The 22,588-nt window shown below is 42.3% G+C and overlaps 1 protein-coding gene across 6 annotated transcripts in view; it reads right to left on the bottom strand.

The window, feature by feature from the left end:
- Positions 1-21,168, bottom strand: part of LOC131933270 (serine/threonine-protein kinase PLK1) — a 32,306-nt gene extending 11,138 nt beyond the window's left edge. For 2 of the 6 annotated variants that reach the window (XR_009384916.1, XM_059290052.1), the window contains exons 1-3: positions 20,866-21,168; positions 13,530-14,124; positions 131-238 (exon numbers count right to left, since the gene is read on the bottom strand). Coding sequence is in view for 5 of the 6 variants with exons in the window: in XM_059290052.1 (XP_059146035.1) it covers positions 131-238; positions 13,530-13,835 (414 nt within the window). In the remaining variant the exon portion in view is untranslated. Of the gene's footprint in view, positions 1-130; positions 239-13,529; positions 14,125-15,270; positions 15,378-15,611; positions 15,632-20,865 lie in introns of those variants that run through there. The other 4 variants (XM_059290056.1, XM_059290055.1, XM_059290053.1 and 1 more) reach the window with 4 other exon arrangements.
- Positions 21,169-22,588: the final 1,420 nt, after the last annotated feature.

Below are 22,588 nucleotides of genomic sequence, written 5' to 3' on the forward strand. Positions count from 1 at the left end.
TTTGGACTGGAATTTTGTGGACACTATTTGGTCCCATACTTCTATCTACTTAAACAACAATTTTTTAAATGAACAGTCTGGTAGTTTAGATTGTCTACTGCCCCTCTGTGTGTACAGATCTAGTTCTCACCTTCTGTTTCTGATGAGGCTTGGAGATGCGTGTTTTGCTTATGATCTTCCCAGCGTAAATCTTGTTGGTGTTGATGTTCAGGATTTCATAGCAGCGAGCAAATCCACCCTGGGGACAGAGAACATGGTCATGTGATTGTCATGTGACTGCTCATATGATAATACAAACAAGAAGATACAAAAGCCAGACAAGAGAAAAATCCATGGGGGGAGGGAGGGGGGGGGGGGAGTGTGGAGGAGAAGAGAGGAGGGGGGAGGGAGACTATCATTAAACTAAGCTGGAACACAAACGTGGAGAGAATTAATGAGATGCCAGGGCATAGAAAGGTGGGAGATTCTTGTGTTGATTTATTTAATGCCTTACACATACAGGAAGCAGACAGGGGATTACAAATGTTAAAGACAGGAGGGGAGGGGGGTAGAGTGTTGACACAAGCCATTGATCAATACAATCTACTGACTCACACACACACAACGTCCACAGCTGGTGGTGGGGGGTTCACCTGGTGAAATCATGCGTGACCAAAAACATGGCAAGACATCATCCCTCCAGTATTGTGTGACACGCCATATCCATTACAGGCCTTACAATGGGTACTTCATTCAAACCCAGACTATACCTGTAGGTACAGTATCGAGTACTGTAGGTACATTATCAAGTACCAGCTTGTGAGCTTAATGTATTAATGGAACGCATACAATAAAGTATCAGTAAAAAAAAAAGAAAAAGAATGACGCATGCCAATTAGATGACTGTTTGGGGAATTTCAAGCTCACAAAAAATGCATGCTTGGGAATGCTATACAAAAGTTCAACTCAGTTTATAAAACCTTGTTTTATATAGATGAAATTATTTCACCCAGATTAAACCAATGCTGGTGATGGGGAGGGGGGGCATGTACACGTGAATCACACAGTGATAGGCGTGCGCAGGTTTTATTTATAACATTATACAGCCGCGGAATGCAACATTTCGCACACACAAACACGCGCGTTGTCACAAACACTCCTCGCGTAGGGCCGGCCTCGGGACACGAGCGAGATAAAGAACGCCTAAGTATCCTGTAACATGTGCTCGCCGCATCGTGGGAAAACTTGGGCTCATTATGATTCAACTTACGCTAGGGAGGGAGGGGAGGAGGGGAGGGTGAGCGCCATCTCAGCATGTTCATTTTTTTTTTTAGCTCCACCGTAAACGAGGTCAGGTCTAGAATCCCGGGGTATTCCATTCACGTCTGGTGGTTCAAGGCTTGGAACCAAGTCCTGACCTACCCCAGCCGTCTGAACCCGAACGGAAGTCGTCGTGTCTGTTATGTAGCCAACTCGCTCAAAGATGGTAAAAAAATACAAGCAGGACGTAAGACGTTTTAACAGGTGCTATAGTTGGTCTTTGTTTGTAGCGTCGGCTCATGGGAAGACGCTGGGGCACTGTTGATATTTATAGACGTGATGCAAGGATTGAACCCGGCGCGGGGGAAGTTTCAGTACCAACCAGGCTATGATGATAGTCATTTTTTTTTACACTTCCGTACTTTAAGTCTGGATATTTGAACTCAGCGTTGACGTGGGAAAATAGAAACTTCAATGCCTGATCTACTATCTTGTGGTAACATGATAGCACTCACTTCAAGGGGACCGGGGTGAGAAACTAAATGTTAGGGAAACATTTGCTGAGGACGTGAAGAATGGTGAGCATAACTTCCCATAGAAAGATTTGGTGCAGAGATCGGATATAGGTAGTTCTACATGAGTTAAAATATAAGGGTATAGGGCCTACTTTCGATTTAAGCCACGACAAAATGATGTAGTCAATAACATCAAAGAGCAATAAGATAATAACACAGAGCACACTTCATTAACAGTGGGTACAAAACTACTGTTCCAGCCAACTAAGCTACACATTTAAAAAAAAAAGTATAGTAGCTAATTTATAACTAGAATAAATATTATAGCCTCAAAAACTTAGTAACTGGGTGACACTTTAAACGGTTGATCTAGTGATGTGGTTATGTGTGAGTTGATGCCCTGAACATGAGCTTATGTGGCTAATTGGAGGATGCATTGGGCGATAAAAGCTTAGGAAACCGATTTAATCAATTAGGAGAGTTGTGAAACGTGTTGACGTTACTGGCCATGAGCTAGCCCCAGCTATGATAACAGCTGTAGGCTACATCGTGTCCACAGAGACAGCGACAAGCCTGGTGGGATAACAAAGACATGCCTGCTCTCCAGCTAGCGTTAGTGGCCGCTCTGTGTTTGGCTTAGGTTCGCTAAATACTTTCTAGGCCGGTACCGTGGGCCTCGAGCGTGTTGACAGCTACACACCATGAGTTGAGGACATTTCTTGTAGGACACACAGCTGAGGACTTTTCTTATAGGACACACAGCTGAGGACATTTCTTATAGGACATACAGCTGAGGACTTTTCTTATAGGACACACAGCTGAGGACATATTTTATAGGACATACAGATGAGGACTTTTCTTATAGGACACACAGCTGAGGACTTTTCTTATAGGACACACAGCTGAGGACATTTCTGATAGGACACACAGCTGAGAACATTTCTTATAGGACACACAGCTACGAACATTTCTTATAGGACACACATCTGAGGACATTTTTATAGGACACACGGCTGAGGACATTTTTTATAGGACACACGGCTGAGGTCATTTCTGATAGGACACACAGATGGGGACATTTCTTATAGGACACACGCCTGAGGGCATTTCTTATAGGACAAACAGATGGGGACATTTCTTATAGGACACACAGCTGGGGACATTTCTTATAGGACACACAGCTGAGGACATTTCTGATAGGACACACAGCTGAGAACATTTCTTATAGGACACACAGCTACGAACATTTCTTATAGGACACACATCTGAGGACATTTTTATAGGACACACGGCTGAGGACATTTTTTATAGGACACACGGCTGAGGTCATTTCTGATAGGACACACAGATGGGGACATTTCTTATAGGACACACGCCTGAGGGCATTTCTTATAGGACAAACAGATGGGGACATTTCTTATAGGACACACAGATGGGGACATTTCTTATAGGACACACAGGCGAGGACATTTCTTATAGGACACACAGGTGTCTGCTCTAGCTTGCAGGTACTGACAGACACAATGACTGTAGTTTACATCAATTGACAGACAGTCACATTGACTGTAGCTGACATGTACTGACAGACTTATCATACATGTACAGACCGGCCGACTGACTGTAGTGAGACGTGTACTGACCGACAAACACACTGACTGTAGCTGACATGTACTGACAGACAAACAGACAGACTGTAGTTTACATCAATTGACAGACAGACTGACTGAACCCTACATATACTGACAAACACACTGACTGTATCATACATGTACAGACTGGCCGACTGACTGTAGTGAGACGTACTGTATCATACATGTACAGACTGACCGACTGACTGTATCATACATGTACAGACTGGCCGACTGACTGTAGTGAGACGTACTGTATCATACATGTACAGACTGACCGACTGACTGTATCATACATGTACAGACTGACCGACTGACTGTAGTGAGACGTACTGTATCATACATGTACAGACTGACCGACTGACTGTAGTGAGACGTACTGTATCATACATGTACAGACTGACCGACTGACTGTAGTGAGACGTACTGTATCATACATGTACAGACTGACCGACTGACTGTAGTGAGACGTACTGTATCATACATGTACAGACCGGCCGACTGACTGTATCATACATGTACAGACTGACCGACTGACTGTAGTGAGACGTGTGACGAGACAAAGAGGATAAAGATGAGCGCCATGAGAGCTGTGCCTCCCCCACCCCCTCAGGATGTCGTGCTGGAGTGACAAGTGACTACATCTTCGGGTCAACACAAACCGGACGTGAACTCGAGCTGAAGTCATGTCCGCTTGCCAAAGTTTGGACAGGGCGACGATAACACTAACACGCTGGTATTCTTAGAGACAAATCTTGGGATTACTCGCGGGAGGCGGGGGGGGGGGGGGGGGGGGGGGGATAGAGAGAGAGAAGGGAAGATAGAGGGCCAGTGTGTGTAAAGAGGGGGGAGGGGGAGGATGGGAATATTTTTAATGAAACAATGAAGTAATCTGTTGTAAGCGCACATAACGGTATAGGGATAAAAAAAATTTTACAAGACAAATATACTGCAGTCATTGTCCACAACATTTTAAACCAGATCTGCAACACGAGGTACAAACCGGCTGACCTTAGTAAACGTGTACAGTGGATGCTGCATCTTGACCATCACAATAACCTCAGTGACCAACTATATGTGGCGTGCCAATGCACCTATCACCAAGCCAATTATCCCCCCTCCCACTTGACGTATCTCAAAGTAAACAACGACAGGGCGATAACTCCCACGTCGGTGCAGTAAACAATCTATCCCTTGAACACAGCAGATATGACAGTCACGGTCTCGTCTGTCACCTGTCGTACAACAACCGCTTGTCGCAGCCGTTGTTTGTTGCCTCCATCAATGTCTGCAGTCGACCCCGTGTCTGCCTACTTCAGCGACAACTTACGTCAAGTTGTCAATGAGCCTGTGTTACAATCACCACCACCACACCGCCGCTTACAACACGGAGACAAAAGCGAGACGGTGATTAATTTTTTTTTACCCATAAAACACGAGAATCAATACAACAAAGGGACGCTTTTAGGAGACTTGGCAGATCACAAGTATCGCTTTAATTATCATTTAAAATCTTGTATTAAAAACGGACGCTTTTAATGACAAGACTTTGTGGTTAAATTTGACGACAAAACTAAAAAAAAAAAATTGAATTTAAATTTAGATTTAATAAAAGGTGAAAACGATCATACGGCAAGCTCGTACAAAAAGTTTAGACTTTAAAGTATCGGAGGAGATGCGACTATGTTAAATGTGATCTATCAGTTTATTATTTGCCATTATTTTATGTCACATGAGATCTGCTTCTCAGTTGCCATTATTTTACTCATCAGGTCGTGTGAATGTGCTGGATAAGTTTCTCAGCACACATAGATCAGAACTGTACCAAGTTCGGACAATTGTGTGCTCTCCCCTAGTGAGTGCGTGACCAGGACAAGGGTCACTTGTGGCCACACAGGTAGGTTAATGGTGACGGCAGTGCTGCGATCGTTTGTCACACCTGACAGCCCATCTAGCTCTAATGACTGACGGGACTCAACACGTCACACCTGCTCGGAAGTAACTGGTTACTGTAAAGGTGACGTGCTCAGGTACTCGGAGGTCGGGTGTTACCGTGGGTCATCTGGGTGTGTTGGTGTACCAAGGGTATAGTGGGTGTGTTGGTGCACCATGGGTCATGTGGGTGTGTTACCACGGGTCGTGTGAGAACTGAGTGGGCGCAACACATTGCAAGCAAGTAGCCCAGTCCCACTAGAAACCAAGCCCAGAGACTGAGATAAGCGACAATCTACACATCAAGATTTCCTTTCAAGCACAGCGACAATTAAACCGGCAATTGAGAGAAAGCAATAGAGACGACCTGCTATCTATGACCATAGCCCCTGGGTGATAATAACATTAGCTTAACACTATCCCTGCCTATCATATCTCAAACATTAAGTAGGAATAGATGATAGATCGGTTCATGAACAGGAATCTGGTGGTGAAAAATAGAAAGCTAGCAAAGATGGTGTTTTTTTTACCGTAGGCTATTAGTGGGAATGTGCAGTTACCAGTGGTGTGTATGCAGTTACCAATGTGGTATACAGTTGCACTTACCAGTTGGGTGTGCCGTTGTGCTTAACACTGTGATGTGCAGTTGCACCTACCACTGAGATATGCAGTTGCACTTAGCACGGTGATGTGCAGTTACCACTGTAGTTAGTAGTTATTGACATTATGAAAAAAAAAAACATTAAGAGGGGGGAGGGGTCAGAGTTAAGTCTCATGATAAGGGAAAGTAGTTAAGTCTCATGATAAGGGAAAGTATCTACTGGCAGTTAATGGAAGTTATTTCTGTCTCGGGTTCAAAGAAAAGTACCCAGCACAGCAGACAGGCAGAATTGTAGCTTTTGGTCTATCCTTAAAACTTCAAAAAATTATTTTAAAAAGATACTGTAAAATACAAGTTAAAAGCGAGCAGGTTTACGGTAAGGTTAGCGAGTGTGGCCACTTGAATCAGCAACAGTTTAGGTCACCAGGAAACCAAGCTCAAGTGAGCGGATGGGACGCTTAAACTTTACTCGACTTGGTGCAGCTGTCATAATTTATTAAATATTTATTTTTACCACATATATTAATACTTCTTTAATTAAAAAAAATCTTCAGAAAATAAAACTGAAGTGAGATTTCCGCGAGGCAAGCTCAGGCATATTGGACACACGAGAAATCCGCTGAGTAACTCAGACAAGAGTACATAAACAAATGGTGACCTAGTGATACCACGAACCTTAGCCCCGACTGACCCTTGACCCCTATGCCTGACTGGGACCTTAGGATTCAGGTTACTGTTTACAAAAAAAAAGGTACTGGTCTAGATTTCGCATGCTGAACTGTTCGCGTTTTAGCCCTAGAATAGAAACGGTGGTGCCTCAGCAGTCTTCCTGCACAAGTGTAGTTTATTTAGGGTGGTCTAGAGAACAGTTGGATCAGGTGTAAAAACACAATAGAGCGTGTTGAGTGGTTGCTATACGCGTTACCTGGGCGGTTGACAGATCAATAGGTAGGTAACATGTGGACCACACGCTCCCGTTACAAAGTGAACCGGGCCACGTTGACGGCTACACCTTATCATGGGAGACAATGGACGTGCACGTCAGCCGACACGCGCATAGACACACACGAGAGTTGGTTAACTAACACAACACTCCAGCACTTTAAACCACACATTGTCATCAGCTACGACTATACGGGCTGTTCTCTTGTTTTACGTCTCTTTATTTAATATATAGGTAGGCCTACTTAATGACACATGGCTTCGTGTTTCTAGTGGATTGTTTGTTGCTATTGCTACCCCAGTCATCAACAAAGCTCTAAATCACTATGTATTGTCCTGTCTGCGTTATAGACTCATATAAGAACCAGCATATAAAACTTATTAAAAGTAGATTCTATATATAGAAATACAAAAAAGCTTGTAAAAATTGTATTTTTCGGCAAGTGGGAACTCATAATAAGTGGTATCCATAATAAAATGGACAAAGATTAACGGCAATGCTAACATGTCAATGGGGGGAGAGGAGGGCGGTGCGGCTAACCATATTCACAGGCTATTTATTATTTTCCCGACCCCAATTTGCATAGACCGGTGGGGGGGGGGTCGGACACATGAAAAGCGCCGCTATTCCTGTAGCCGCAGATGTGTCCAACGCTTGATTTATTGACAGATTACTGTCGCTAAGTCTGAATGTCAAGGACAATACACAGACGGCTGTTCAGCCCGTGTGACCTAGTTGCAGTGAGTGTAATATAGTTTTAGGCCCATATTAAACGCTGGGTCTATTGGCGGTGATAAGAAATTATTATCGGGCAGCTTTAAGATAGACTGGCACATGGATCATCACTAGAGATAATGGAATCAGTAACGGTTAAGATTAGGATTTCATGGTCCGTTTTGATAATGCACGTAGTCTTATTAAATGCATTAGGCCTCAGTACCAATGTTAATGTATACAATGTAAAGTAGAAAACTAAAATAGTTAAAATAAAGAATAAAGATGGGCGTCGACATACCCAAATACTAGCCTCTACTATTGTGTTAGTGTTGACTATCAGACAGCAGTGTTTGTTTCAAACTTTTTCTCTGTGTGTGTGGGGGGGGGGGGTCGCATTAAATTTTACGGGGAACAGACACCGTAAAAGTATGTTTTCTATATAAATTCCATTTCGATCGGGGAGAGAGAGAGAGAGGTGGGGACGAGTTGCATGTAAGAAACTGTCAGACAGCCTCTTGACTCTATATAGACGAGGCACGTCTAGTATTTACAAGCTGACATAGACAAAGTAAAATAATCGCAGATCTAAATCTAATGAAGACATCGACAGTTACCACCCCTGCCAGACCAGTTTTTCTTCACTCACTCATGTAGAAATGTTCAAATACAATCTAAGGGGTAAAAGGGGGGGGGGGCGTAGTTATAATGACACGCTAGAAACGACAGACGGTCTGAAGACACCACCCACCCACCTAACTAACACAATATAAAAACCTTTGTAAAGCTGCAAGGTATTTTTTCCACGGCCCAGTGAACTGTCCTTGTCCACACATCACTTCCCCCCAACCAAAAGTTGTATGACTCTCAAAGAGTCAACTACGTCTTCCACTAGCAACAATGCACCGAAAAGAAACCATCCCCTGCGACAGCAATCAGTCGCTGAAGCCAAATTCACGTCAAACGTATGTGATTAATACAAGAAGAATGGCACAAGAAGTAGCAATCAATGTGTAGGTATAAGATCTAGGTAGGTGTTACCGGTCCGTCACAGGTGAATGACGAGGGGCTAGGAATGTCGTAGGTGGTGGGGGGATGGGAAAGTTTAGCAAGACATTCGCCTTTATACATACAGATATACATACAGGCAGACATACATACATACACACATACATATATGTCATATACATATCGACTGTATCATACCAAGGTTATGTTGATAATTACAACGCAGTTCCGTGTGTAACCTACTGACTACCCTTGAGTGTGCGAGGTGTATTTAAGTTCCATTCAAGTCCCTACAGACACCGGTTTGTCGGGTTGTCAGACGCGACACACTTGTGTGTTCCTTGTGCTCGATCTATGAAGGTCGTCGGGTGCAGCAGTGACAGTTCCACCCATAGAGCACATGTGTAGTGTAGGTGCAGGAGATGTGGGTAGTGGGTGATAGGTGTGGGTGATGTGTGGGTAGTGGGGGTGATGTTTGGGTCGTGAGTGTTATGTGGGGGTGATGTGTGGGTAGTGGGGGTGATGTGTGGGTAGTGGGTGATGTGTGTGTGCTGGGTTATATGTGGGACGTGGGTTAACGAAAATAACCAATGGCTTACATAAAATGTATGAGATTTCCAATTTCAGGTATACCCAGGCAATATTACTAGATATCGGATCAAACAAATCGATAATTGATTTCTGTTCAACAGACGGCGCAAGGCGATTTAGATTAGTCTACTAGCCCAAGCTGTGAATTAATCGCTGGCTGGCTAAGTAGAGATACGGTTGGCTGAATAGTGGGGGTATATAGTAGAAATAAGAGCTGAACCCCACATTTGTACCATCAGTCCCAATGTCAACATATGGGACAGCCACAACCTCAGCATCTAACAACTTTCATGACTTGGTGTCCTAATGTCAACATATGGGACAGCCACAACCTCAGCATCTAACAACTTTCATGACTTGGTGTCCTAATGTCAACATATGGGACAGCCACATCCTTAGCATCTAACAACTTTCATGACTTGGTGTCCTAATGTCAACATTAACAACTTTCATGACTTGGTGTCCTAATGTCAACATATGGGACAGCCACAACCTCAGCATCTAACAACTTTCATGACTTGGTGTACTAATGTCAACATATGGGACAGCAACAACCTGGGCATCTAACAACTTTCATGACTTGGTGTCCTAATGTCAACATATGGAACAGCCACATCCTTAGCATCTAACAACTTTCATGACTTGGTGTCCTAATGTCAACATTAACAACTTTCATGACTTGGTGTGTCCTAATGTCAACATATGGGACAGCGACAACGTCAGCATCTAACAACTTTCATGACTTGGTGTCCTAATGTCAACATATGGGACAGCGACAACCTCAGCATTTAACAACTTTCATGACTTGGTGTCCTAATGTCAACATATGGGACAGCCACAACCTTAGCATCTAACAACTTTCATGACTTGGTGTCCTAATGTCAACATATGGGACAGCCACAACCTTAGCATTTAACAACTTTCATGACTTGGTGTCCTAATGTCAACATATGGGACAGCCACAACCTCAGCATCTAACAACTTTCATGACTTGGTGTGTCCTAATGTCAACATATGGGACAGCCACAACCTTAGCATCTAACAACTTTCATGACTTGGTGTGTCCTAATGTCAACATATGGGACAGAGACAACCTCAGCATCTAACAACTTTCATGACTTGGTGTCCTAATGTCAACATATGGGACAGCCACAACCTCAGCATCTAACAACTTTCATGACTTGGTGTGTCCTAATGTCAACATATGGGACAGCCACAACCTCAGCATCTAACAACTTTCATGACTTGGTGTGTCCTGATGTCAACATATGGGACAGCCACAACCTTAGCATCTAACAACTTTCATGACTTGGTGTGTCCTAATGTCAACATATGGGACAGCCACAACCTTAGCATCTAACAACTTTCATGACTTGGTGTCCTAATGTCAACATATGGGACAGCCACAACCTTAGCATCTAACAACTTTCATGACTTGGTGTGTCCCTACTAAGAAGGATCAATGTGTACACTAAAAAAAAAAGAGATAACCCGATATTGATCTCGAGATTAGCTCGTGCGTCACTATCTGAAGTAGGATGAGAAATTTAACAGGAAATGTTGCTCACAGTTCATGACCCCCCATCCTCCACTTAACCTCCGTGTGAGCAAACATCTAGGGATTAAGATACGACCCGATGGCCAGCAGTTTCACAGGCCACTTCTTGTTTTAGTCCAAGTCTCACTACAATGTTGACAAACATTCGGAGAGTTTTTCTCAACGTCTAGCGCCATTTAGCTACCATCTGTACAAGCCAGAGGTTTGCCCTCATTATCCCACCGCTTGACTCGCCCCTGGCACGGCGGTGTGGTTTGTTTTATAAATTGAACAAACCATTTCAAGGCGTGGGACTGTCACCCCCACCCCCCGGGTCCAGCACAGACTAGCGGGGAGATTCGACTCTCCGGCTAGGCATGTTCGTTGTTTGGTTTTGGCCTGGCTCAAACATGACCAGGAAACCACCAACACGGTCTCAAGGGCAGAAATTAGTCCCCACTTTCTAGAGGACTTCTTGGTGTTGAGTAAAAAAAAAAACCCCATCCTCAACGTCAACCCTCCCTTTAGAAATCCGGCAACTGATCCTAGCGGTGACGTGCCCGAGGTGTAAACCAACGAGAAGGGGGACCGAACCAAGATCAAAGTCACCCCTTGAGCCTCACTTGGTTGACGAAATACCTCAGGGATTTTTTTTCTCCCTCTCACACAGAGCACGGTGATGCGTGTACCGTATTGACCAGCCTAACGGCTCAATGGAAAGCGTCAAGACCTGGCCTGACCCAAATGACCACTGTTATGTAACTCTACACCAACATTGCAGTTGGTCACCAACCATCACTGTGTACAGACCGTCTGTTCCTCATCCTACCACTTAAAATACAAGCCCCCCTCTGTTTTCTTCCTGTCGAATGTAAAAAGTTTAAAAAAGAACCCAAAGCCTGTAAATAGCGTGTTCAGGTAAGCCTTGTTTGCACTGCTTACGTCGTGTCGCGTTTGACGCCCAGCACGGCCGTGTAATGACTGGTGGGACACACGCGTCCAATAGCTGGTGACGTTTCAAGGGAAATTATATTTTTAGCGCTTGCCCTATCAATAACAGGAAATAGGGAGGTTGGGTCTCACAAACCTTCAATTACTGGTACTCAGGGGGGGGGGGGGGGGTATACACAATCTAAACCGGTAACCGTCTTGAGTTTACAGTTACGAAAATGAGGAGCGGACTATTAAAGTTTAGAACTTTAAGAAGACTAAAAAGATTTTCACAAAGTATAGATGTTGTTGACCTTTGCCCTCAACAAGTCTAGCTGACTAAAAGAGCTATAACTTCCTCATCACCCCTTGCTAAACTCGCCCACCCAATGACTGTGAGAAGGTACCCACTCCTTCGTAAATCTGCTGCATAACGCCCAGTACTAATCGGGAAAAATTACGCAGGGAAAATTCTAATTTGTAAGGCAAGCTGTTGCAAGATTTATTATACGATTTTGGGAAAACCAGTCAATGCGGGAAACTTTTTTTTTTGCTCTGCTGCTACCAAACAGACGAAACGGCGCAGACGTTTTTAAGGAAAATCTTTGGCCAAACAATGGCTAGTTACAGTGGTTAAATAGATGGAGGGGATACAAACGGATCTGGTCGGTGTGGATGCTGGAGTGATGGCATGTCGATGATGGTAGTTTGATGGTGATGATGATGGGAAGGGTGGTTAAAACGATGGTGGTGAGGTGGACGATGGCCGTGTAGGTAGCGGGACGGCCGAACCGTCGATGGGGGGAGAGAACGGCGTGTTGACATTCTATGACGTCACGCGGTGGGGGGGGGGGGGGGGGGGGGCAGCAGCACCGTGGGGACCAGGGACACGGTGACCTGGGAGATGTTTGTCCAGGATTTGTGTTACGTGTGCTAGTCGCAGGGTGTCGGCACTGGGAGATTTGCTCGTATTAGCGCTCAACTTTGGGCCGGCTATACCTGGTGGGGGGGGGGGGGGGGGCTGTCGGCTAACATGAAAAAGACGATAAGGAGGGGGGGGGGGGGAAGAGCGTTTGGCTGAACAAGATGAGGTCATAGAAACCAATACAAACAAACCATTGAGCCGCCATAAGATGTGCCTTGATGACACGAACCCTCTAATGAGGTCCATGTTCAGCATCTTTTCAACTCAATCAACACTGTCAACATGTTACAGCTGGCTTCATATCAACAAGATCAACATCTTTTCAACTCAATCAACAGTGTCAACATGTTACAGCTGGCTTCATATCAACAAGATCAACATCTTTTCAACACAACAGTGTCAACATGTGACAGCTGGCCTCGTATCAACATGATCAACATCTTTTCAACCCGATCAACAGAGGAAGTTACAGCTTGAGTCATGTCAACATGATGTGAAGTAGACATCATGACTAATGTAGACCACATTAGTATTTATGTATTCGTTACTCACAAATAGTGTGTTGAGCAGTGTGTGAATTCTACAGCATTAGTATACACAGAGCAATGTTACATTGGCATCTGTGTTTACACAGTACAAGCCTCTTTAACACACTGGTATGGGACAGGTTCTACAGTAAGTAAAAGAAAAACCTTTCAAAAATTCTCATGTAGGATGATGCAAGGGGGGGGGGGGGGGGTGGACCAGCTGGGGTGTATTTTGTTTAGTTAAGTGGGGGGGGGGGGTAGAGTGGTCCCTATGTGAAATCTTGCTAGGACCTTTAGACTATTGTAAGACAATATTTCATAGGGGGTCACCTGAAATGAGCAGCCTCATAAGACCACTACATCTTTTCTTAATCTGCCACAGACAAGGAGTACCAATATGAGGTGGGAGGGGGTAATTAAAGAGGGGAATTGTACTCACTTTTCCTAGAAGTCTTCCCCTGAGGTATGTAGTGTCTGTGGTGTTGTCGTAGATGATATGGTTGTGATCAAAGTGGTGCTGGATGTCGTTGTGACCGTTGGTATCCTGGGTGCTCCGCATGACCACATCCCCGGACGGGCGGTTGTAGTACTGGGGGGAGGGCTGGGGCGGCGGGTGCCCGGGCGCCTTCTGGTGACTGTTACTGCGCCGGTTACTGTGGGAGGAGGGACGAACCTGTTCTTTCATGCTGGACTGGGGGGCTGTGAGGGTAGGGGCGGGCTTTGAGACCAGCACCTCCACAGACATGAGAGGTGGGGAACCACTGGAGCCGATCTCACCCGAGTGGGAGAACCACTGATGTCACCTACACCTGGGGGTGGCACCTTGTAGTCACGGGTGGCACCTTGTACTAACGCTACACCAGGCCTCAATGACTGGCTCGGTAATCCTCAGGAATGTATATGGAAAGCATTGGTCCCTCCAAGAACGAATGGGCACAATGTCCGCTGTTCAATGACCATGAGATCTTGTTTCTTCTATATAAAGAGGTGAAGCCTCAAGTGCCTAAAATACTTGTGTCATAAAACCATCTGCTCTGAAATACAAGAATACGAAAGTTATTTCAAACCTATTTATTTCTAGTAAAAAAAAAAAGATAAAAATCACACATGAATATTTACACCGTTTACAGAGGCAGAAGCTGGCTATAAAAACTGATACAACTGTAGCGAAGGTAATTTAAAAAAAAAAATCACCCAGTACCAGGGTGCAGTATGATCACCAAGTGACGTCAATCAAAAACTGACCAAACAAACGAAATTACACCCGGTAAATTGGCTATCCAAATACATAAAGGAATCTATTTATAGCCCTGACGCGTACACAGAAAGTTGTTTGAAGGAACGTAAAAAAAAAAAACACGAGGGGGCTCAAAGAAATAAATCCCATTAAACCGTCGTGTAATGGGAAGATGGCTGACGTTCACAATATAAAAATACAATGACACGGACCTTACCTCGGTTACAGACTGTTAAGGTCTTATTCCGTGAAATAAAACATCAACGTTTATAAATAAGAGAGATTGTTCTATTTACATATGCAAAAATCAGATTAAAAAAAATAAACCGATGAAACAACGGAAAAAAACACCAGAGGTTTAAACTAAGGAAGAGCCAGGCAAGGAAGTTCGATTTCCAAATAGTTTCCGAATGGCATAAAAAGATTTTTTTTGTCAAAAAAGGGGGGTCTCGGGTGTGAGTCAGAGAATTTTTGTGAGTGGCCAGGACAAAGACCAGCCCCGCTGTGATGATGTCACGCCATTGTAGCGGTCCACACTGACGCAAGCTGGCCCACTGCTCAAAAAACACCCCGGACGGCAGACCAAAACATGTCGGAAACTAGGGTGACCCGCGCGGTCCAGCTGGGATACAACCAGCCTACAAAATAATGGCAACAAACCGAGTACAGAATGTTCTACATTTTACTCGCACAAATCCACACTAACCATTGCGGGAAACAAATATTTCTGCGTCAGTCTAAAACCATTTTTTTTCCACAAACAGATTAGTAACCAAGGAAACACTGTGGGGAAAAAAATTTAAACGACAGACTGTATGATCACAACCCACACAATCTGAAAACTTTTTTTTAGAAACTAAAAATTTGAACTAATAATTCAATAATTCAATCTGCAATAAACAAAAACAATGCCGTAGTGGAGGTTGTAAAACGAACGCCGCACCCATCGTTAGTGTAGACCGTGATCACACATACACAGCATAAAGATAAAAAGATAAACAGCATTTATAAACGAAACAAACATTCGGCGCTAGGAGTGTACTCATCAACACAATACTTGAAACGTTTTATTGCTGAAAGCCAACAAACAACATCACAAACGTAGAACACTTTGAAATTTTTACGCGCGAACTTTAACTTTACGCAATCATCTAAAGTAGATCTAGTTGAGTGCGGTACTAACACTCACAAACCACAATAAACCGGGTTAAACATCACAAGACACACCACAACGATGGTAGCAGAGAGTGGATGTTGAAAAACACAAAGTTGGGCGAGTCTTACTTAGCCAGACCGGACGAAGTCCACTCAAGGAGCAAAGAACTCCCTGACACCTAACCTCTCCACCACTAGTGGCCTCAATTGACCTGGGCCCGCTAATTGTCAACAACGACTGTCACACAGCACTCAGCAGTCTTCTAACTAGTTGACTGTAATGTTTCACACTGTCGTTAACTAGTTGGGACACTCTTGCTAAATATATAAATATATCTACATGTACTGTTTTAGTGTTAATGTTGCACGAATAGAATCGTGGGCAGATAATGGAGAACAATCAGCAGATACAACCACAATCTGCACCAAAACATGATACACCAGCGCAGGACAAACTTTGTTATCAGCTGCACATCTGTTCTTAAACACAGGCCGCGATTAGCTGAAGTTGAACGGAAGGCCTCTCTCAGACACAATGTTTATAAAAACACAAAGGTCGCTAGTCGTGACCTTTCGATTTCGTTTCAACTCAAAGCCTCTAAAAAACAGCATAAGTTTGTATGCGGCCACTCAGGTGTCCGGCGATTGATTGATCTCATTACTGGCAGCGGGGGGTGACAAGGGTTAACGCTCTGATGGCTGTCTACTGGCTCTTAGACACGGGACACTTTATGCTCCAGTTACTGGGGGAGGGGGGTGAAATGTAACACCGGCTTCAGCTCAAATTAACCGTAGGGCCTACCAATCTCCAGAGGTTAACGTAGAGGTCGGCAACCTATTCTGAGCCGTTTACAAACTAGCAGCTTAGAGAATGATTAAAGAGACGGAAGGGGAGAGCACGCACAGAGCTTATATTTAACTTTAGACCCAAGTAAATTTATTCTGTCTTCTTAAACTAATGCCCATTGCATTATAAAACCAAACATGTATATTTAACTATTCAACGATGGATTACTAATGTCGCGATACAATGATGACCGTGAAAGCTAAATAAATAAATCGGTATCGATATTTCAACCACTCACCGATAACCTTTAATCTTATCGTTTGAACCCAGTCGATAAAACTTGCACGGAGCGATTGATATGGTGATCGATTTACTGACTGTCGAGCTGTAAATTCAGTCTGACAGCACACAACAGAAAAGTTTCCCACTGTAACATAAACATCAGCAAAGCAAAAATGTAGCGAGCGCCCTAGAGGCGTGATGGGCATAGCTCCCTGATGACCACAAACGTTCTTGACCTTTCGACACCACCCTCAGGCCAGAGATGGATGACAGGTCAAAACATTGTTCAGGAGCATCCCCCCTCCCCCCCATAGACATTTGTGTGACCCCAGCCCTGCAGGAGAAGCTGACCCAGGACAAATGATGACCTGTGCGGGGTGGGGAGGGTGCTAGGTCGTCGACAGCCGTACACCAACTCTAACACCCGACCCGTGGCATTTGATGACATGTAAGGGACGAGGAATATAGGCACTAAAACCCCACACCTAGACCCGTGGCATTTGATGACATGTAAGGGACGAGGAATATAGGCACTAAAACCCCACACCTAGACCCGTGGCATTTGATGACATGTAAGGGACGAGGAATATAGGCACTAAAACCCCACACCTAGACCCGTGGCATTTGATGACATGTAAGGGACGAGGAATATAGGCACTAAAACCCCCACACCTAGATCCGACCTACGACGTGTAAGGGACGAGGAATATGGACACTAAGTGTAAAAACCCCACACCTACCACTAAATACTTGAAGATATCGCCGATAGCACATCCACGTACCCCTGGGTACGACTGACCGACAATCCAATGTAACGGCAAGCGTCATTAATTTCCTTATATGGAAAGTGAGCGAAGGGACGCCCAGTGCAGGTAGACACAGGCTACTATGTACTCAGTCGGTATCAGCGAGACTGGGGCCGTCAGCGGTTACATCTGCTCTGCGGAATGCGCGCCCTTTTGCTTCCCTGCAGCCGTTCAAGCGGGGTGAGGGAGTTTCTATTTGAGTGGTAATTTTACGATTGTCACATTCTATTTTAAGTACAACTGCACGCCAATATTGACTTTATCGCCATCCAAACAGAAGGGAAAAAAAAACTATAAAGCAAATGAGGCTAGACGGTGTTATATCAAATACTACACCCCAGCGGATTGAGTGCATTCGTTTGTTTTGGGTCTATTTTTAGTAACGGAAAAAGGGGAGTTCAGCCCACGTGACTTTATGGCCAACGCTACTACAAGTTAGATAAGTCGGAAACAGTAGCCTACACAACATATCTAGCAACAAAAAAAAAGATTTGTTATCAGATATACATTTTATGAGAAGTTGAGTAAAACAAAAGATAGGGTGAATTCAGATGGATAAGACAGTTTACACATTTGTATCCAGTTAAACTTTTTAGCTGGCTGTATTTTACCAGAAAGTGCAAAATACCAAATCGAGTCCCACACACAGAACAATAAATAACGTGTGCTGGTGTGTCCACAGCTTAAAATATGATGGTGTCCACACACACATTCAGCGACAACAAAAAGAGGAGCTGGCGGGGTTAAGGGTCAGGGGCTAGGAGAGGGGAGACTGAGGCACAAAGAGAAGTTTCACGGACCCACAAAAAATGTGGGACAGACGGGGTGGGGGGTGGGGAGATCCCTGACTGCCCGTGGCAGGGTACTGGGTGAAGACTCAAGTGCTGCCGTTACAATTGTAGAGTTGTGAATAAAGGAAAAGTATTTCTTCTGAATCACTCCTACCCCAGTAGATACAATCGGGGTAGTCTACCACCACCCCCCTTCCCGCCCCCAGAATAAATTGCAGCTCTGCTTTTATCTTGCTTCATTTCCTGCGTTTGTATGACAGTATTCACCCCCCCCCCCCTTCAAAAATGTCAATTCAAAGCGGTGACTGTTCAGCTTTACAGGACAAGTAATTTCGCTGACAAATACTGAAAGAAATCTTACCAGACATCCGAGCAACATAAAGAGAATAAAGAGAAGGAAATTAAAACTTATAGTAGGAAGTTCAGCTGAGTTTTAAAAAATTAAATTATCCCTAGAAATGTCAAAATAGGAAAAACATTAAGTAGACAACTTGACAACTTCCGCTCTAGACAGAGTGTGGAGCTGAAGAGAAGGGGGGGGGGTGTGGGCTTGGGTGGTGTTTGTTACATGATATTTAAAGAAATACAAGCTGCATTTGGAACACCAGCTAAGCATACCAAGCAATTCAATTCAAAACATTTAATGGGGAAATGAAATAGCTTATTGTCAGTTTTAAATTAATTCCAGAACAGAGCCAGAAAACTTCAATTTGAGTATTCGTAAATTATAAAATGTATAGGCCTATACCATATAATATATAGATCTACTGCCCAATAAAAAAATTTCTGATGTACTCATACCAAATGGATATATTTTGCTTTCAATAAGTTTACAGTTTAAGGTGAACAACAACAGGTATTAACAAAATTTATTAACATAAAAAAAACTTGATTATCAGCAAGCTATATCAAAACATTGTCTGACTAAAAATAAATAGCCCTACAGATTTCTGAAAAGACAAAAATTAAAGCTGGATTTGTAATCACAGCTTTTGAGAAACAGATAAGAGTAATAATGTGCTATGATGAGATAACTCTAATCACAAACTCAAGCCTGACTGGTGTGTACAACAACACATCAGTGTAAACCAACAATGTGTAGCCCTGGTGGAGCTAGGGTGTGCTAGTAGTTGGTCCTCAGATAGGCCTAATCCTTGGTATGATAACTCAGTAGGTGGGCACCTCAAACTCTTGAGTGTGGAGATAATATTTGCAACGCACTTGAAATGTCAAGTTCTCAGACCTAATGTTATTTTGGGTAATTAATAAAATGACATGACATTCAATGATTGATTATTGCTAAAAATACAAGCCAAAAAAATAACATTGATACGACAATAAAACAACAGAAAACCAAAATGCTAAACATTTGAACTCTTGATAGGAATCTTGAATATTCTAAGTATAATGGTTGCAGTGCTATTAGGTCCCTAAATGAAAAATAATTATATAACATTATTTGTAAAATCACTTTGAATTTGAATCACTTAGACTTAAGCATAGATTTTATATGCATAGGGCCTATCTATAACATTTTAAATAATTTACTCATCAATGATACTTTTGATAGGCCCAATAATTTAAATAAAAAAGGCATACAAACAAACTAAGACTACATGTAGACAAATAAATCTAGATTATAGTAGCAGGCTATAGATTTTTATTCTAAAATATATTTCAGTGATTGTCATTAGGCCAATAATCGTACAGATTTTAGTTCCATGTTCAGTTATTTGTGTTTTCATTTCTACTGAGTTAAAACTCCGATCTAGGATTATTTTAAAATGTAGGCCTATAGATCTACATCTAGAGATGATTGAGGATACAGATGTCTGGTAAGACGGTACCAAAAATGGATGTACTAGATCTAGGTTGTATTCTCATGTGTAGTATAAAGGTTAGAAATTAGGGTCAAGCGTATGGGAGGACTATGGTTGGGGCTAGGGATAGGATAGGCATAGATATTAGCAAATTAACTACAACTGTGACTAAACTAACACACAATTTTAAAGATTTTATTACTGGGCCATAATGGTGGAGATTTAGATCTAGATCTAGTCACATTAGGAGTAGTGCATATTAATTATAGTTTATAGAATTAGAATAGGTCTAATATTTAGTTTAGGTCTAATACTAATAAATTAATAGGCCTGAGCCAAAATGAAATTTTAATTATAAAGTAGATCTATAATAATCTAGACTAAGCCAAGTATAAACTTAAAGTAAAAGACAAAAGGAAGCAAAAGACGAAAGGAAATAAAAGTAGGGACAATATGCTAAAAACAAACAATTTTAATGTAGGCCTTAGCCTTATTGTAGGCAAACAATTTTTGGTAGACCTAGCTAGTTTAACTCTAGATTCTAGACTAGAATCTATTCCAGATTCTAGATCTAGATTTCTAGATCTAATCTAGATTCTAGGATCTAGATCTAGACTAGATTCTAAGTCCTAAGTCTAAATTCTAGATTCCTGATTTGCCTGATTTTCTAGATTCCTGAACTTTTTGGCTTTTGGTAGGCCTAGATCTAGATTCTAGTCTAGATCTACAGAATATAGAATTATAGATCTAGATCTACTAATCAAAGTAAATTTTAGTACAACACACTTCACACGTCTGTAAAATTAGTGTACTGTAAAATGTTAAATGTAGATCTAGGCCTATTGATTCTGTAACTTGATCCAGTCTACTATTGAATAAAAAATTAAATTGGCTCACCAGATGACCTGTTTTGGCACAAGTTCTAACAACAATCCAGATCCAGGATAAAAATGGTGACAAACTAATGTTTGATACACACTTTCGAACAATTTCACGTCCTTTTATTTTACTGTTTACAATCTTTCTTTCTTTTTTTCGAACGGGACATTAGATGTCCCTGAAAACTTTCTACAACCCCAGCTATACGACACGGTGTCCCTCGTATAGCTGACGGCAGCATAACACTACACGCTCTAGATGTGTCTGACAGTTTGTGGGCCTCACTAAACTGAACCTTTAGCCACTCCCAGTCGTCCGCCTTTGAGGTGTCGACACAAATTGCATCCCACGCTTTATTACCCCGAGTGGGAGAAGAGGTATGGGCACTTACATATAGCGCAAGTATTTAAAACATTTACATAGGTCTAGTAAGGAATACGTGTGCACAATTTGAAAAAATAATGAATTACGTTTCAGAAAATTCCGTTTTTTTTGTTGTGTTTTTTTAAAAATCATAATGTTATTTTTGTTCAAAACAAGTGATTCTACTTCTGCTCTAATGACGAATGTGAACTAGATCTAGATCTAGATTCTTTTCCTTTCGTTTTTTCTTTTCTTTTTCTTATAGTTTTATTTACAGCATTTTAGTAACATTTTAAAAATTAATTTAAAAAAAAACATCAACAGGATAGTATATTTATAACGACATATAGATTTATTTATAGATCTAGATCTAATGTATCAAAACTAAAAAAAAAAAAAAGATAATAGGTTTGCAAAATGAGTTAACACCAAAAAAGTTGTTTTGGGTAGTTTAGTTCAGGGTGTTAGGCTGAAGTTAATTTTGATGTGGGATAAAGATATGATTTAATATAGAGATATGGATCAATAACTTTTAGGCAGAGCAATGATTAATTAATTTTATTGTACCCCAGTCCCCATCACACATAAAGAGATGTGCCCATGATTCATAACCCAGCCTGAGTCACTTCACACTTAAATAAATTCGAACATTTAAACTGATTATTATTATTGCCCCTAAGAAATTCATCGATAATAAATGCGCTACAATGAGAAGCGAGGAAACAACCACACAGTGCAGTGACGTCACCGTGTGTTTTGATGCCTCAGGCAAATTCCGTTTGTTGTGCCCCCTTATGTGACCGAGCAAAGTCGTGGGTACTGAAGTATATTTCACAACTTTATGTTTAAATAATCTGTAGGTAAGCCAATGCTGGGCAATAACTTCGTTATAAATCACGTTTTAATTGGTGCACACTGTTTATTGGTTGTTTTTGTTCAGGATTGTTTAGACAAATGATGTGGGTGGAGCTAGATATATTTATTTATTGAGAGAGGGGAGGGGGCTGAGCAGTCTGTAAGTTCTTCCCGAGATCCGCCCATAGCTATACAAATATACATTAGGAAACTTTAAAAATAGAACATCTCAAGGTCTCAAGTTCGGATCTCGATTGGGACTCAGGAATGTAGGCCGTCCCTGAACTCTGACGGGTACCTGACACACGTTGGGGAACAATTGTAAAGCCTTAAATTGTAAGGTGTTAATTGTGTTAACGAACGTGAAAACCAGTTGTGAAAACTTATTTACCCATACATTTTTTAAAAAAGCAGACATTATTCAAATACAAACATAATTTTCAAATAATTTAAAGATAGCGTTATACACATTTTGCCCTGTATAACAACACCCCAGCATACGTAACATAATATTTAAAAAAAA

Source organism: Physella acuta, unplaced genomic scaffold (genome assembly GCF_028476545.2).
Source record: "Physella acuta isolate Inbredline_101_S28 unplaced genomic scaffold, ASM2847654v3 ptg002435l, whole genome shotgun sequence".
Classification (NCBI taxonomy): Eukaryota; Metazoa; Mollusca; class Gastropoda; family Physidae; genus Physella; species Physella acuta.